Source organism: Melospiza melodia, chromosome 2 (assembly GCF_035770615.1).
Source record: "Melospiza melodia melodia isolate bMelMel2 chromosome 2, bMelMel2.pri, whole genome shotgun sequence".
In the NCBI taxonomy this organism is placed as follows: Eukaryota; Metazoa; Chordata; class Aves; order Passeriformes; family Passerellidae; genus Melospiza; species Melospiza melodia.
The window spans coordinates 99,912,407-99,930,956 of NC_086195.1; the positions used below are offsets into that span (position 1 = coordinate 99,912,407).

The window sequence follows — 18,550 nt, forward strand, 5'->3', positions numbered from 1 at the left end:
TTGTAACATATTTATTTTAGCTAGGTATAAATGCAGGACTTTTCATATAAGCAAAGTGAAAATTTCTTCAGAAGCAGATGAAAATGCCAAACATATTCCCCTTGCTCAACTATCTTTGTATTCGGTGTAAACATTTCCACATAAAATACCTTTTTTTTTCTCCCTTTATTGGTAGAATGATTCAGTATTTAAAGCCCTGAAGAAGGGTAGGAGTTCTGCATTTATCATCAGAAAAATTCTACTTCTTTTTTTTTCTCTGTAAGACTTTCTGCTGATCTTGCTATTACTAAAGCTGTTGCTGACATGTACTCTGATCATTTTGTTCAAGATTTAGAGATGCTGCTGTGAGTAGGCGCAAAATGATGACCTTGATCTAGTGATCTGCAACATTACATTTTGAACTGAAAAGATGGTGACTCAAGTGGAACGAACGTGACCCAAGGAGGTTACTGATGCAGATACCGAGGAGATTATTTTGGTAAAGAAACAGCTACACAGAAAATGGTAGCATAGGGTGCCAGTTCATTACTCTATAATAAGACTGCTATATATTCCTTTAAGCACTCCAAAAATGCATAACACATACACAAAAAGAATTTCACCTTTTTTTTTTATGAAAACATGTATTAAAATGTCAGAAGTATTTTCCATATAGTGATATTAAATAAAAATCAGCGAACCTCTGGGAAATTTTAATTATTCTATAGGAGCAGAATTCTCTAAAACCAATACAAGTTTTTCCCACAAATCTTTATATTTCTGAAAGTATCAGAACTGACAGCTTTTCAACAGTGATTTTAGGCAATGTTTTTGATGTTATGCACTTTGTTTTACAATACAGTGTTATGTGCTATTACATAAAATATTCATGGTTTATTTCATATTTTTATGTAGTCTAAAACTTACAAAAGCTCCTTTTATTAATTATTTATGCCATGCAGTATGATAATCTACCTTTGCTCAGCAACAAATTCAAGCCTCTTCTTTTAAAACAGTTTTGTTCTCAATGAAAATTGTGCAAATAGTGTGTTAACAATAATAGCAGAAGTTCCACATGTGGACAAATGCAAATTCTAGGGGAACTACATATTCTGCAGGAGGAGTGTACACCCACTGGAGCTCTCACCAGTGGGGAGCAGGTGATGGTGACCAACACAAGCTGTGTGTCTGTGTTTGTGTGTCTATGTACATGTGGGTCCTTGACTAGAACCTTCAGGGATTTGGTCACGAAGAACATAAAGTAATTTAAAGATGCAAATTCATACTTTGCAAGTGTCTAGTATTGCAGTTTATCTACTGCATGATTGATACTGATTCTAAGCACATGGTTCATCTGATAGGGAGTTCATTACTTACCATACTAAATCAGTAATCCTCTTTGATCATTTGGTTAAATAATGTGAGCTGAGCAGTTTGGTGCTCAACAGTACCAGTTTCTCATAACCCCCAGCCCTCCTTCATTACTTTTCATTATAGATGTAGAGATGCTCATCCACGGTGCTTGGCCCTTAGCTCAGCTCATGGGAGACTCTGCTTTGCAATACTTTCCTCTAAGGTAAACCCACTGCACAGGGTGCTATTCCTAATCTTTACAGGTGTGACCCAGCTAACGCTGATTGGATTCTACATGGCGCCATCTGCAGTTTAAAAAGATAATTGTGTTTATATGGTTTTCCAGTTCAGAATATTAAAAATAAGGTGAAAGCTCTACTGAAGCTTACTTGGATGTTCTTGTGCTTCACAATAGAGGCTTCTAGAGCATTTCCTAGAATTCAGCAAGGCGATTTGTGAGGTGGCTGAAGGTGCAAGATAGAGCTGGAGGACTACACTGGGAGATGTCTGCATTTTTCGAGCCTTACCCACACTGGCTGTTGAGGGTTCCAGATCTGAACTATTTATAGAGCAAGATTCAGAACTTGTGATGGTTTATTCTAAAGCCAATACCAGCAGTGACAACTATTAATGAAACTTCGGTGATCAGGGTACAGAAATTGGCTAGTGTATAGAAAAAGCTAAGGTTTCTGATAGTATAGAAGTTCTCTAAGTTATCTATCTGCTAGGCATTTGTCTTCTGTAGCTCACACACAGAGGTGGGGTTTTTCATGTGGTTTTTTGGGATTTTTTTGGTTGTTTGTTTTTGGGGTTTTTTGGTTTTTTTGTTGTTTTTTTTTTTTTCAAGTGATAAGGTATCTTCACTGGAAATGACAGACAATAGAGTAAGTTGCAGGGAAGTAATTAAGAGGAACAGAGAGTTGTTCTTGGGATAATAATCCCTCTTATGAACCCTCAATGCACAACCCCCTTGTGCTGTCTGCATAACCCCATAGTTTGTACCAACAGTTGTGAGTTCCAGGGCAACAGATTGACAAGGTAAGAAGTTTGTGGGTTAACAAAATGTATCTTGTGTGTAATAACTTTTGGTCTTCTCTGACATTTGAAGCCATGAAGGCTTCAGAATAAGTCACTTCAGGATCTTCCTTTTGTTTCAAACTATAAGTGAATCAGCAGTTTCAGAAGATAATTACACTGAAAAAAACCCAGAAATTTAGCGATATAAAATAAGCACTGAAAAAGTACCAGATGGTTTTAAAATATGGATTTTTTTTTTCTTTTGTTTTGTATTCTGAAATGCTCTGCTAAATCAGAGTACTTAAACTGCTAATTAGCCTATGAGACTGACTGTTTTGGAACATATTGAAAATCATAGGAGTGAAAAGAAGGAAGTAATCATGCTAATACTTATAAGAACTGGACGAGAAGAGAATTTTAGTGTGATTTATACATTTAATTATCTCATTAGTAATTAGCCAGTGTATTTTATATTCCTCTGGTGAAGTAATTAGCCAGGCTCTACTTTTACTCTACAATTACTTTAACATGTTGCAAAGTCATAGAACTCTGTGAGACTGGAAGGGACGTCTGGAGGTCATCTCTTCTCTAGGCTGAGCAGTCCCAAATCTCTCAGCCTTTCTTCACAGGAGGCTCCAGTCCTTTCATCACCTGTCTGAGATGCTCTTAAAGGACTGACCAGTGTTTCCAGTGAGATCTAACCAGAGTGGGGAGGATGCAAGCGATTTGATGACTGAAAAGAGAAGGGATAGAGGGTGATTTAAACCTCAAATGGTGGTATTTTACGCATCTTTTTTCCCGAACTACCTAGGAAAAGACTGTTTCCTTATTCTTGACATAGCCCCAGTTCTCAAAGAGATGCAGAGCATTGTCTTAGTAGTGAGACATGTAAAGTGACCTCTCATGGTACCACCTGCTGGGGGAAATTCTCTGGGAACATCTCACACCTCTGCAGTGAGTATTGAGGCATATCTTTCTCTCGGTGCCTTAAAGAGAAACCAAAAGCCAGTGAAAACAGGGAAAAAAAATCCCCTCATGTCTTCTTTCATAGCAGCAAATACTTTAAAATTCCCATGCAAGGGCTCCCACGGAGCAGACAGTGGGTGGAGAGGGTGGCTGCTCCCTACAGTTCCTCTGCTCCCTAGATCTGTTCCCAGGGATCAAATCTGCAAGTGCAATTTTGCTGTTTCCAAATATCCGAACAATCGTTAGGCAGATGTTTGGGGCAAAATGATCCCAGGCACTTTTCTGCCAAGCTGCTCTCCAGCTGGGTGGCCCTCAAATTACACTGGTTCCAGGGGTTGTTCCTATCAGAAACGGACACAGGACTTGTGCTTCCCCACATTGAACTTCACGAGGTTACTTCCTGCTGTTTCATTAATTATGGTTTCTCTCTCCAGAATGTTTTGTTGTTAGCTAAATATAAGATAGATAGATAGATAGATAGATAGATAGATAGATAGATAGATAGATAGATAGATAGATAGATATTTCTTGAAACAGTTCATTTTGTTCTCTGTTTATTATTGTGTGAATCAAACTAAAAATCAGACTCTCTTTTAGTTTATCAAGAATATATTCAATAATGAACTCTTGGGCTATATTAAAAAGTATGAATTTCTGCAAAAGATAAACCAATTCTCCCAAAATCCATTGTCTGGTTTCCTTTTTTAAAAAGTAGTGTATTTTTCTTTTCTCCACAGCTAAATTACATCTTTTCTGTTTAAGAAACATACAAGGAAAGGTGAGTTTCAATGCATATTTGCAATGCAGGCACTGAAAATTTTACCTATTCATTCTGCATAGCCTGCCTGCCACTTATTCTGGTATTCTAATTTTCTCATGAAAACCCACCACGATGACATTACTATGCTATCTTGATTTCTCCAACAAGAGTATACTTCTCTGTGTTGTTGTTTCTGTTTATATATTCCATTATCATTTTCCTGTTGAGTCTTCCAGAAAGCATGAAAAAGGAAAACATGTCATTGGTACAATGTTGACCTAAAGCTAATGGAATATTACTTGTTTATTAGTGCATTTTAGATTTAAGGTAAATTGCTTTCCATTTCCAATGTCTTCCATATCTAACTAGAGAATGTCTAGGAAAACACTGGATTATGCCAACACACATTTTTATATTTAAAAAAAACCCCTTTAAATGGGTCAATATTTTGAAAAAATGAATTCCAGAAACTATAAGAAAGAATCGTGAAATATACTACATGCAACTGAGCAAACACAAAATCATAGATTCATTTTGGTTGGAAAAGATTGCCAACCCTTAACCCAGCACTGCTGAGTGAACCATAAAACCTTGCCCCTCTATGCTGCATCTGCATAGCTTTCAATTACTTCCAGAGATGGGAGACTCAACTATTTCACAGGGCAGCCTTTTCCAATGCTTGACAACTCTTTCACCAGAAAAATTTTTCCTAACATCCAGTCAAAGCCTCTGCTGGTGAAACTTGGTGTAATTACCTCTTGTTGTATTGCTTATTACTAGGGAAATGACACCGACTCCCACCTCGCACAAACTCCTTTCAGGTAGTGGTACAGAGTGATAATATCTCTCCAGAGCATCCTTTCTGCACCCTAAACAACCCCAGTACCCTTGGCTGCTCCTTCACACTTATCTCAGCAAAATTATTTACTTCTGATGCTTGAAACGCTGCAGTTGTTTGGCTGACATAGAACTGCTACTTAAATAGAGCAGACAAGACTTCAGAGAAAAACTGTAGGTGTCTAAATAAAAAGTGGTATACTGACAGCTGTTTGGAATGTCAGAGGTACAATTTATTTTGGCTTATTGTCCTTCTGAGGTATTTTAAGGCTATGAATACATTCTTTAGGATTCTTTAAGTTAACAAATGTCCTCATGGAAAACACTGGTGAAAACAAATTAGCACCAAAGGCAGAAGAAACTCGTACAGGGGAGTGGTAATGACATATATGGGATACTATCAATAAAAAGAGTGGGATTACAAGAAGGACCATGAAGTTATCACTTCTCAGGTCTTTTGTGAACATCTGTTTATGCACTCGGCAACAACAGCATGTTTGTTTATGTTCCTACTTGACAGGGGCTGCTCCTGGAGTCAGACCAGGGCTGATATATGCACATACATAAGTATACTTACAAAGTATGCATATTTATATAAAAGGTTTCAAAAAGCACATCAGGGAGAAATATTCAGTAATAACCACTTTGGACTTTTTTCTTTCAAAGGAAAATAGTCTTCATAAGTAGATTTTGCTGTTTGCGTATTATACAAATACAGGACTTTAGGCACCCACATTCTGAAAATTAAACACAGTTACTGTACGTTGCATATTTAGAATAAAAATGCAAGTAAGATGAAGATAAGGTGTTTAATCAAGACAGTTTTTTGCATCAAATGGATAGATAATGAATGCTGTCAAACGTTTTATGTATGTGAAGACAAAGTGCTTTGTCACAATTTTTACAACTTGCAAAATGCCATATAACAATCTTGATAAATTTAATTTACTTCTTTTTTGTGTATTTTTTTTTATTTTTAATTCCATTTTTTAACAAATTCCTACTAAACTGAAGAGGAAGAAGGCAGACTCAAGTCACAGACAACTCAGACACATATCTCAAGAAGCTGGAAGAACTACCTAAGAGGAAAAACATGACCTTTCCCTATTTTTGCCCCTTTTTTACTGTATTTACAATAGGTTTTTGCAAATTTCTTTCAGCATTTAAAAAAACATGCCTATATGAGAATGAAAAAATATAAATTTAAAATAAAGTTTAAATGAAATCTGTTTTGAGAAATGTTCATGTTAGAAAAAAAATTAAACAAAACATAAAGAAAAATCAAAACTAAAAAAGTGTAGAAAAACAAAAACATCTCCAAAATTCACTAGAACAAGAGTAACTTCGTATAGTTATGCTAGATGGCATTCCTGTGAAATAATTATATATATATATATATGTGTCATAAACCACATTTGATAAACTGTAATTGTGAAGCAAAGAGGATTATTGCAATGATGTAAAATACATTAAAGAAAAGGAAAAATATGCAACATGGGTGTATAAGGAAAAATGACTGGAGGCCTCAATTTCATGTTTCAAAGGGTTAATTTTTTTAATATATCTGTGGCAATAGAAGAGATCTTTCTAAAAGGTATCTATACAACAATAAAAGAACTTTTATTATAGCTTGATACAGCTTAATGATGAATATTACCTGTTTACCACCAGGGTACTTTTGGCAGCAGGTTTTATGTCTAGTCATAAGATTAATGAAAAAAAAATATATAATATCAGTGCTTCAGTAAATTGACTATTCCATCACTTTTCAAAATGACCTACTACATTTTTATGGAAGAGTTCCTTGCTCATGCAACTTTTCATTACTTTTTCCTTTGAATTTATTTAAAGACTGGGATTCAGTAAACAAATAACTAATCTAAGACTTTGAGGAACTAGTCTAGGGCTATTCCAAAAATAATATATACCAGTGTTTTGGATAGTGGTTACTGTAACACCTTTATTTACTTTTCCTGCAAGTTCTCCTTTTCCCCTATTATTCTAACTGCTACCTAGAGTGAGACAGGTTAAAACACCTCAGGAGGAATTAATCAGCATTCTGACATCATTACAACACTGCTTGATTACTGACATGAATCTCCACTTGCTGCATATTTTACTGCTCATAATCCATAGCACCATCTAACACAGACCATATACATCATGTTCTACCACTTGGCTTCTGCTCTATATTTGGGTTTCCAGGATGGCTGCAGGAAGTCAGAGCTTAATCATTCCTAAAAATTGCTGTATGTCCACTTCTTGCAATTACTCATTTATTTCAGTCAATCATCCTCCTCTATTTGTGGACTTCTGTATAATATTACATGATTAAATATGGCTAATCCAAATTAGAGAAGTCAGTGTGATGATATTAATGGGTAAAGTGAATGGAACATTGTCAGCAGCACATACCCACAATCTATTAATGCATCCCATTCCATTAATGCAGACATACTGAGAAAGTGTGTTTCTTATATGTGCCCTTAAATTAAATTAATAAATAAGTAAAGGTGTGTGGAAAAAGAGATTTAAATTCTTTTAGTTTGTCTAGGAAATTAAAATTACAAATCCATCTAACTTTGATGCTTTCCTCTCTATCCATTTAGTACTATGCTGCATTAATTTCTCACATCAGGCAAAATTCCAGTTGCTGTTTGCTGGAGTTTAATTATCACTTCATTTTTATGGAAAGGAAGATAATTATAGAAGAGACTTCAAAACAAACTTAGCATGCTAGGCTACATTTTATGTGATGAGCCATATAACCTTCAAATGCTTTCATAATATTTGCACTTAGCCACTATTTTATATGCTAGTTAATAAATTACTAATTTGTCTAGCTCATCTAATTATTTGCAACGGTTTCACATTAGGTAGCAAACATCAGGAAGTATTAAAAATTCATCATTGTGAATTTCAACCATCCATATCAGTCTTTCAGTGAAGAAAGTTGTGGGAGAAAAAACCAATTGCTAATTCCTTAGGAGAGATAATATAGTATCAGCATCATCTCCCAGCCCAGGCTCACTTTATGAACTCAGTGACTCTTCAAAGCAGGCAAAGAGCACTCAGGTCTCCTGAATGGACCTGTGGAAACAAGATTCATTGGGCATAAAAGCTAGTCAAGAACACAGCAGGATCACAAGAGAGTGAGCTGAACAGATGCAAGCTGAGACAGCACAGCTGCAGAGCCTGGGTTGCTGGGAATACATATTGCATCAGCTGTAACGCAGGCTCCTGCTATGCAGCTGCTCCTCTGCCATACCAGCCCATCCTCAAAGCAGTTTTTATCTGCTGTAAATGTGTAAAAGTCCTGCTAGTTTTCAGTCAGAGACTGCAGCAACAGAGGGCTGAACTCTGCTGCTGTGTGCTTTCTCCTGCTGCTACAGAAATGAACTGCTTCTGCCTGACCTGAATCTGCAAAATAGGCTGTGTCTTGATGTGGTAATGGTTCTTTGCCTCATGCTGTCATCCTAAATATTTCTGTATTTTTATTGAAAAAGAGATATTAATAGAAAATGAGAACAAATACAGCTGCACCCAAATTGGATTTATTACTGGGTCATTTCCTACCTGAATCCTTGTGTTTATTGTAATTTGTCATAAGTAAGAGGAAATTTGTATTTTATCATCCAAAGACAATGTTCCCTGCGCATCCCTGACTAACATTTAGCTACACAATTGTTTATAACTGCTAAAAGGACAAAAATAATCTGCAGCTACTTTAAGAATATATATATAAATATGAATTGGTTCCTTCATCAACAATTTCTTATTGTCATAGAATCATTGAACAGTTTGGGATTGAAGGGACCTGCAAACACAAAAGAGCATCTAGTTCCAACCCTTGAGCCACGATATGGATACTTTTCACTGGACCGCTTTGCTCAAAGCCTTATGTAGCCCGGCCTTGAACACTTCCAGGCATGGGGCAATTTCTCTGGGCAACATGCCCCAGTATCTCGCCACCACCCTCAGTAACCACTTCCTAATGTCTGATCTGAACCTACAATCTCAGTTTAAAGTCATTACCCCTTGTGCTATGACTACACGCCCTTGTAAAGCTGTCACCAGCTCTCTTGTTGGCTCCTTTAGGTATTGGAAGGTGGGTTATTATAAGGTCTCCCTGGAGCCCTTTTTATTCTGTGCTGAAGAGTCCCAGGTCTCTCAGCCTGCCTTCACAGGAGAGGTGCTCCAGCGCTCTGATCAACTTTGTGGCCCTGCTCTAGACTCACTCCAGATGGGGTCATTATGGGATCCCAGAAATAAGATTCAATACTCCATGGGGGGCCTCAAGAAAGTGGGGTTGAAGGGCAGAATCACAGTCACAGAGTTACAGAATAAGCTGAGTTGGAAGGCACCCACAAGGACCATCCAGTCCAACTCCTGGCCCTGCACAGGACACCCCCAAGAGTCACACCATGTGCCTGAGAGCATTTTCCAAACACTTTTTGAACTCAGACAGACTTTGTGACGTAACCACTTCTCTGGGGAGGCTCTTCCAGTGCCAAATCACCCTTTGGGTGAAGAATATTTTTCTGATATCTGATCTAAAACTCCCCTGGCACAGCTTCATTCCAAAAGCATGAAGCTGCCTCAACTTGCTTGTCATATTTCTCTTGATGCCACCCATTTATTTTCACACAGGCACAGATGTCATACATCCTAATCACTGGTACAACTTTATGGGAAAAACACATGCAATTTTGCAAACAATATTGTCACAGCTATTTAGTGAAACAACTTCAATAACAGGACCTAGATAAAGAGTTGTGAAATACTAAACATATAATTTTATACTATACTTTTTTAAAGTACAGTTTATTTTATATTAGAACTAGTGTTTCTGAAGGTATTGTCTTCAGTCTAAATATGGACATGACAATTTAAATGCTGTGGAACTGTTAGTGAATATCACCAAAAAAAAAAATTATAAAGCCTTTTTGAGTATATAAAGTTTTAATATAGCTAGCTTTTAGTTCAAATATTTTGTTCCACTCCATTCAAGAAATCAGTGGATTAAATTTACCAGAAATGAAAGCACAACCTATCATCATAACTCTTATTCCAAACAAATAACAACAAAATGCTTTAATAAATTTTCCACTTCTTCCTACTTCTTAGAAAAATAGGGGTAATTTTACCTTTCTTTATCTGTTGACAAACTAGCAATCTAGTTCAAGATAGTTATCTTTTTTCTCTAGAAGACTTAAAAATTTTTGCATTGACGACCCATAAATCATCATTACTATCCCAGACAATTACTTAGGCATCGAATACATTGCATATCAAACTGCCTTTTATCAAAGGTTAAAAAAACTGAGAGAGTTATTTGACTTATAAAGGAAAAACAAATTCTAGAAATCTATAACTAAGGCATATTACTACCATTCTACTTTTTTTTTGTTAAATTTCTTTCTGAAAATTATAATAATTTTGAACAAAGAATGAACTCAAAAGTCAGTTTCTTTCTCTAAATGTATCTTGCTTTTCCTTTAATATCAGTAGTAGCAAAATCTTGGCAATATTTCTTGACTGATTTAGACATTCCCCACCAATCTTGGAATAGAAAGTTATGTCGCCATTTTCTGACAAAGAAAATATGAATTATAAATCATAAAAAACAAACACCCAATAATACCTTTGTTGTTATCCATTCCTCCAACAGCATAAAGTGTTCCAACTGTAGATTTTCTAGGCTTAGTTCTTGGACTTTGCATGAGAGTTCTTCTTTCTGGTAAAAGATGATATTTCATGGCTTCCAGAATAAGCTTCTGACATTCTAGGTCATCCTTAAAAAGTGCATGATTTTCCAGGTCAGCCAATATCTGTGAATGAAAATAAGTGAATAAAACATCCTAGAAATTCCTAGAAAAGCAATAATATGCAATGAGAGACAAACACAAATGGATGTCACAAGTCTATTTCTTCATTTGAGAACACACAGCTTTGCAGGGTTTTTTTTTCTTGGAACACAGAGAGAAAATTAAATAGTTGATTTTTAAAGGATTTTAAGGCTAGTGTTTCACCAGCCCTTAAGACTACAGTCTTACCAATCTTTTACTGAAGGCTTTGAAAAAAACTAAATATTGTAGTTGACTTATTTTTAATGGTTTCCAGCACAACACTGAAAGAACCCAGAAGGCATCTCTTTGCAGGAGCATCCCTTATTTTTAAAACCAAACAAAAACAATGTTCCCACCTGAAAGCCAACAATGCTCAGTTCATACAGGTAAAAGAATATTCTATTGTGATTCCAAAGAAGGAGGCTGCAAGTTGTAATTGTTGTGTTTGATTCACTTGCCTATATGCATGTATCTACCAGCTTTTGAGATTTGTAAATGACCATGTAAGTTTTCAAGATCCCATGGAATTATGCAATCCGGGTTAACCTCACAACTGACCTAGCTCTGAGCAGGAGCTGGACTGAGCTCTCCTGAGGCCTGCTCCCACCTGAATGATTCTCCGATTCTGTGATCTCACTGATGTCAGGCCAGAAGAGTGCAAAGCTGTCCTGGGGTGATGTTATGATGCTTGTATCCCCATTCATCTGTTCTGTGCATTTAAGACCGGCTCTGAAGAGTGACAGTTTTGTTTGGGTTTCTCTTATCAGGGACACAGAGACAGGCAGTACATAGGGCTGTTTTCGCTTTTTGCTTTTCGCTTTTGGCTTTTCTGCTTCGCTTGCTGTCTCTCTGCTCTCGCTTTTGCTTTTGCTTCTGCTTATTAGCTAGTTTAGCTAAACAGTCCAAATTCCTTCCTGGACTGTTTCTCCTCTCCTGTTTCTGTGACCATCTGAACCTGCTCCGGACTGGGACATGGGAACACCGAGGGTTTGCACAGTGTGGCTGCAGCAGCTGCCCCAGCGCCGGAGGGACTGAGAACAGAGCAACCACCCCCGAAAGAGACTTTCTGATTTTGTCATCTTCCTCAGAGCGGTGTCATCGGGTATTGTTCATTTTGTGTGCTGGGGGTGCTGTGCCTGTTAAATAAACAGGTTCTTTCCTCCTCTCTCCAAGGAATTTTTTCCCGAACCGGTTGGGGGGAGGGGCCATGTGGGTTTTGCTTTCTGGAGGGGCCCTCCTTTGCAGGTTCTCTACCAAATTTGCCCTAAACCAGGACAAAAGCTCATGCAGATTTTGTGCCATATCTGCCAGACCCATATGGGTACATCAGACAACCTAAGACATCCCAATTAGTGCAGGATTTAATTGCATATAACAGCATATCTGTACAGTACAGTAAATTCCTAGATATCATAGAACATTATCTGGGAGACCAAATAATAGTCAGAGAAGCATCTAAAGGCTAGCAAGCAGAAGAATCTCATTCCAGGAGTGTAAGGATGTCTTCCTACAGACATATAGATGCAATCATATGCAAATTGTTTGCAGTTGCCTAAATAGAGGAAGCTAGATTCCTTTTAAGAGCTCTCAGCTATTTCATCTGGACTTCAATGGCTGCAGAAGAAGCTTGAATGTCCTTTGTCAATCCATCAGATTTTGGCAGATAACACATTTTCTGTGGCATCTGAAATATTAACAGCTGGCACATGTAGACAGCTGTTGTCTGCTTCTGATTTTAGGCATTAGTCATGAAATGAATTGATGGTTGAAAGAAAGGCAATAGATAGATGTTACAGACCCCAGTATCAACACAGGCTGGGGGATGAACAGCCCCAGAGCAGCCCTGCCCAGAAGGGCTTGGGGGTGATGGTGGGTGAGGGGCTGGGCATGACCCAGCCGTGGGCACTCACAGCCCAGAGAGCCAAACGTGTCCTGGGCTGCACCCAGAGCAGTGTGGGCAGCAGGGACAGGGAGGGGATTCTGCCCCTCTGCTCTGCTCTGACCCCACCTGCAGGGCTGCATCAGCTCTGGGGTCCCAGCATAGGACCTGTTGAAGTAAGTCCAGAGGAGAGCCACCAAGATGTTTAGAGGAATGGAACAGCTCTCCCATGAGGAAAGACTGAGAGAATTGGGATTGTTCAGCCTGGAAAAGGCTTTGGAGTGACTTAATTGCAGCCTTCCAGTACCAGAAGTGAATTTACAGGAATGATGAAGAAAGACTCCTTACAAGAGCATGCAGTGACAGGACTATAGGGAATGGTTTCAAATTAGAATAGTAGCTTTAAATTAGACATAAGGAGAATTTTTTTTCTCTGAGGGTGGTGAGGCACTGGAACTGGTTGTCCAGAGAAATTGCAGATGCCTCACCCCTGGAGGTGTAAAAATTCAGGAGTTGGGAGGGAGTGGCTTGTGTCCCCTAACTCGGGGGATGCCTCTTAGGGTCCCCACAGAGGTGCTCAAGGCCAGGCTGAATGGGGCTTTGAGCTACCTGATCTAGTGGAAGGTGCGCCTGCCCTTGGTAGGGAGGCTGGAACAAGATGATCTGCAAGGGTCCTGGCAACACAAACCACTCTATGATTCTATGACAAAGGTTTTTGTGTATTTGTGTGTGCCTGTTCTGGTTATTATTCAATTAATATTACTAAATAAGAATATTAAAAGTATGTTTATAAACAGGCGTGATAGGCATATTTCATAACACTAGGTTATTTTTTATCTCATAATCTTAAGATTTTTGGTATATTCTTTTGTGATTTTTCTTTTCCTTTACAGTGTTCAGCACACTGCTCAGTAGACTAGAAAATCAAAGATCAGAAGACAAATCATGTCCAGATTTCAGGTAGGATGACTGCAAAACGATTTAACACACATTTAGGACTACAGAACCAAACAGAGTACCCTGTCAACATTAACTAAATAGAATACAGGCAAACGAGAGCTAAGAAATCAAATTACCAGTTTTCTCTGCACAAATTTGAGGTAATATTAAGTTATATAGACTTTCTAATGCTTAATGGAATTAATGAAATTGATGACAAAGGTTTTAATGGCAAGCCTATTATATCTGTCAGGATCAAAGTCCAACAATAATATCAGTGATTTCTTTTTAGACCATTACTCCTTTACCCAGAAATGCTTAGGCTCTTAAAGCAAATGTTTATCTTTAAAATATCTCAACTGAGTTGCCAGGTGTTTCAAATGAAGAAGAAATAATCTGTGAACACTCTTCTGTCCCAAAATTCTGACACTCAATTCTGAGACTTAGTTCACCAACCACAAATAAAAGCAGAATCTCTTTTTCTTTCAGGTTAGAAATTCACCTTAAAAATGAATAGAAAATGGAAAAAAACAACAGAAAAAAATTCAAATAAAAATTTAAAATTGGACAGAAACATTTGTTCATGTCCCTTAAAAATAAATTAATCATTCCTTCTATTAAATTTTTTAAAACATGGGCTAAGTTGTGATAAACACTGTATTTCTGAATTTCCTAAAAACTAGAAGTTATGAATAAAAAAAAATAAATTGAAGCTACTATTTAGAAATCAGAAGTTATATAAAGCTGTTTCATGTTGTCTAAATTTCAGTAATCTGTGTCAAAGTTTTTCTACTCCATAGTTATCTTTCCTGATTATGTCACAACAATCAATATATTTTTATTAAATCAGGATGCACTTGATCAGGAAATTCAGTTAATAAGGATGTTTCCCTGGAAACCATATTATGTTCAGATTGCTATTCCATGTCTATGACATAATTCATTAAGAGAGAATTGGATCTAATACTAACTGAATATTGCTGGGCTTTGTAATGTGGAAATTCCCAGAGCTGCAGCTTCTCAAAAGACTACAGTATCAGTGCCAGCATAGTTAACTTTACCATTGCTAGAACGTCTCAGACTAGCAATATCCTGAGAATTTTTTGTCACTTTGTGTCATCATGTTTCTCATTTTTTCCCAATTAAAACCTCCAAAAAGTCCTTCCTTAGACATACTTCCAAAGACTTCCAGCACCATGCTGCAGAGAGCAGGCGTGTTTCAACTCAGTGAAGCACACTCAGTTCGAGATCTGGAGTATAAAGCATTCAAGAACTGCCAAAAGGAAAATGTCTAATGAGAAAAAAGGAGTAGCTGGGTACTGGTTCAGTGAGCGACTGTGGGTGCACCACAGGACCGCACCGATTGCTGCCTGCCTTGCTCTTACCCTCAGCTGCCTCCTTCCTTCCTTCCTTCCTTCCTTCCTTGATGATCAGCTCTGCATTTGTTGCTTCCTGGCAGATCTCCCCCAGCCTCTCTGTTATCCCAGTGATTTGCAGCTATGATTGTGGGAATCTGAATACTTTATTTGAATGACCTTAAGCAAAGTCGCACAAATTCTACATAATCGATCATCTGAGAGATGGAACTGGTCCCTTTCTGCCCTGTGTCATCTAAGATGAAATTCAGCCACCACTAGGGAAACAGTTTCCACCTACCTGGAAAGAAAAAGACCACTTTTTTCCTTACTCCACTCTTGGGAGAGACTATAAGGCAATGGAAGAAGCAAAGAGCTGCCTCACCAAAGATTCTGTAGTGACTTTATACTTCTGAAGAGGCAGAGAACACCCCCTGGTTATTGAGATAAAACTTTCTATCTTGTGAAAAGTGCAAGGCACGACAATATTCACTCAATCAGGATGACCTAACCTCAGATTCCACCTTGATAGGTGCCTCAGACACAGTAATTGACCAAAAGGGGAGATGATGAAAACACCATCAGATTCCTACCACTAAAATGAAAACCATGGCTATTTCCTCCAGGACAGATATCAGGGCTATAAAAGTGAACAAATTGAGAAAGTACTCCCTGCGTACCAAAATTAAATACTCAGCACATGCAAAAGTTTTAATCTGTAATCCAAGAGACTGATATTTCTACAAAAGGGACAGCATCCTTCAAAATTATGCTTTATGTGGTCTTTATCTGCCCATGAGTGTTTATTATGATTTAGAATGTTGAATAGTCCTTAAAAATATATAATTATTCTGTACACCACAGATTAGGATTAAATTTCATACCCAAACATATTAATTTTTTCACAGGCAGAAAGCAACTTCCAGTTGTCTAAAAATTATCCCAGTATCTAGATGCATTTTCTCTCTGAAAAACCCTAAAGAGTTCTGTGCCCTTAGAAACTTACATACCAATGTCACACAGAACAGAGGATTAGAATTATCTTAATAGTATTAATAATTATAACAGAAGAACAAAAAGTTAAAAGTCCTCTAAATGCATTGTGAATAAATGAAATGTGGATTTTCATGGCACATTTCATTTTAAAAAAGGCCACAAGTCTCTTCCTTGGTCCAAAATATATCCCAAGTCACTTGACAACCTTGAGTCAGAGAATCGCATTACCATATGAAACAAAATCCTGAAGAATTAATGACCTAAAGTTTGCATTTTGAATTTTTTTCAAGAGAGAAGTTGTCCTTTTATGAGTCTTCTTCCATGTACAGATTTGTTACAGCTGGTTATTGTTGATGATCACAGTAATGCTGCTGCTAGGAAAGAATAGAATTCTGAAGTGTAAGGTCATGATTGTTCTTTGTACAGATTAAAATTAAAAGCAAATAAAGGTTTTATATGAGTTTCTGGAACGAATAAAAATACTGCTTTGAAACTTTCTACAGAAATAGTTGTCAGTATACTTTCCAAGTCTTACCATGCTCAAGCTGCTCAAGATGTTAGGAAATGCTGTGTTTCTATGGACAAAACTCCAATTCGAAAAATTTTTATCTGTCTAAAGCTGCTAGAGGTCATGATTCCTACATCAAAATATTACCATATGAATACAAGCATTTCTATTGATTAATGTGGTGAAAGGAATAAATTTGCTGACATTTTGTGTTTTCTGAATATAAGATAGTTGAAGGAAATGGCTGTAATGTTATTGCAACTGCAAATTTCAATTTAATTAATTGCCATTCTGGTTAAAGTTTTGTATAAACATACCCATTTTAAGAAAAATCAGGCAATTTATGTTTCACTGCAAACATGAAAGAAAAAAATAGTCCCCCAAGAAGTGTTACTTCTTTTTTTTACATAAGGAATAAACTCTTAGCTAATTCAATTGGATAGCACTTTTTTTGGTATAAAGACTATTGTTTAATGTATTGGAACTTCTTCATTAAAAACCTTTGAATTTATGGGATAGGCATAATAGTGACTTAAGCAATTACAGTTGAAAATTTCAGTTGAAAATTTGCCACATGTTTTCTTACCAATTTGATGGTCTTGCCTGGGATGAGGTTATGAAAATTAATCACAGGTACTGGGGAATAGAATTAAAGTATGGTTTGCTTCTTTCAATATCAGATTAATTCTTGCTGTTTCAATATTAACTAAATATTCTGCCCAACATTTATTATTGAAAAGAACAGATTTTAATAAGAGATCATTATGACTGCCTTGACAATGCAAGGTATTAATTTACATGTTTACACTAGAAATGTAAGTGATGGCAGTAGTAATATTATTAAATATTCAGAAAATTAAAGTAAAAAAAAGTAAAGAAAAGTAAAATCAGCAAGATATTTCAGTCATCAATAATACTTTCAAAAGGAAAAATATACAATAAATCTTATTTTTATACATACTAAATTAGGTATTCATGAAAAAAAATCAAAAGGAAACAGGAGTGAGAAGAGCAGCACATTTGCACCGTTTATGTGAGAAAATATTTGGGACTATTTACTAAGCATTAACATTGTTACAATGTTTAAGAATTATACTCAGAGAACAAGAATAAATTTAAAACCTTTAAAAGTTCAGAATAAAATTTTTGATTGCCATCATAAAAACAATCAAAAATTATGGGAAAATTGAGACAGTTCTGTACACAAAAAAGGGCTTTTGCTTTTCATAACAGAAAGTAAAACATCAAGAATTGCATAATTGTGAATTTACTGCAAAGATACATATCACTTTTTCTTTTAAATTACTAATCTTGAAAGTAAAATGCACTGCAGTCATAGAATTTTCTGCGAATTTTTGCATTCTGAAGTATTATCAATAGTGTCATTTATTATACAGATCCTCATTTGCAATTAGATTTTATATAAAGAAAAAGAAAACATTTAAACCATCCCTCAGGCTGCCCTTTAGGTTTTAAACAATGAAAAAACTATAAAATTTGTTAACTTTTTTGGGGACTTCTAAACATAGAGAACACAAGGTCTCAAACTGATCCTGTATACCTGAAGTTTCAATTCCATTATTATATTCCATTTGATCCATAGGAACCTTTGCAATATTACTAAACAACCTTTTTGTTTTGCTAAAATTGAATGTATTGAGCTATATCCAACATAACCATCTGCTTTACTCACTTGACTTGTAATCAGGAGCCCTATACTGAATTTTTTTAAAAGCTTATTTCTAATTTTTCATTTGAGGTTTTACTAGCTTTTAAAACAGTAATTTCAATATTTAGTCTTAGAAAAAAAAATGAAAAATATCTGCTATTAATAATACCTCAAATTTATCACATCTCATTTTGTTTTCTACCATCTTTTCTCAGCTCATTGAACATTCTGGATCTCTTTTAAATTCTGTTTTTTCTTATTCATGTTTAATTAATGATTTCAGTAAAGTTTTTTTAGTGCAGAGATTTCCAGGCATTTTTCTGAAGTACAACAAATATTCAGTATATGAAATTCAATATTTGTCTTGCTTATGGACTGAATTATTCATGATGTGTTAGTCAAGCCAGCTGCTCAACCAACTCAGGAAGAAAGACTATATTAAA

At 36.4% G+C, this 18,550-nt stretch overlaps 1 protein-coding gene across 1 annotated transcript in view; it reads right to left on the bottom strand.

Moving 5' to 3' along the window:
* KLHL1 (kelch like family member 1) overlaps positions 1–18,550 on the bottom strand; it is a 185,086-nt gene that overhangs the window by 38,290 nt on the left and 128,246 nt on the right. Inside the window, exon 6 of the mRNA XM_063149415.1 lies at positions 10,557–10,743. Within this exon, the coding sequence (XP_063005485.1) occupies positions 10,557–10,743 (187 nt within the window). The remainder of the gene's footprint in view (positions 1–10,556; positions 10,744–18,550) is intronic.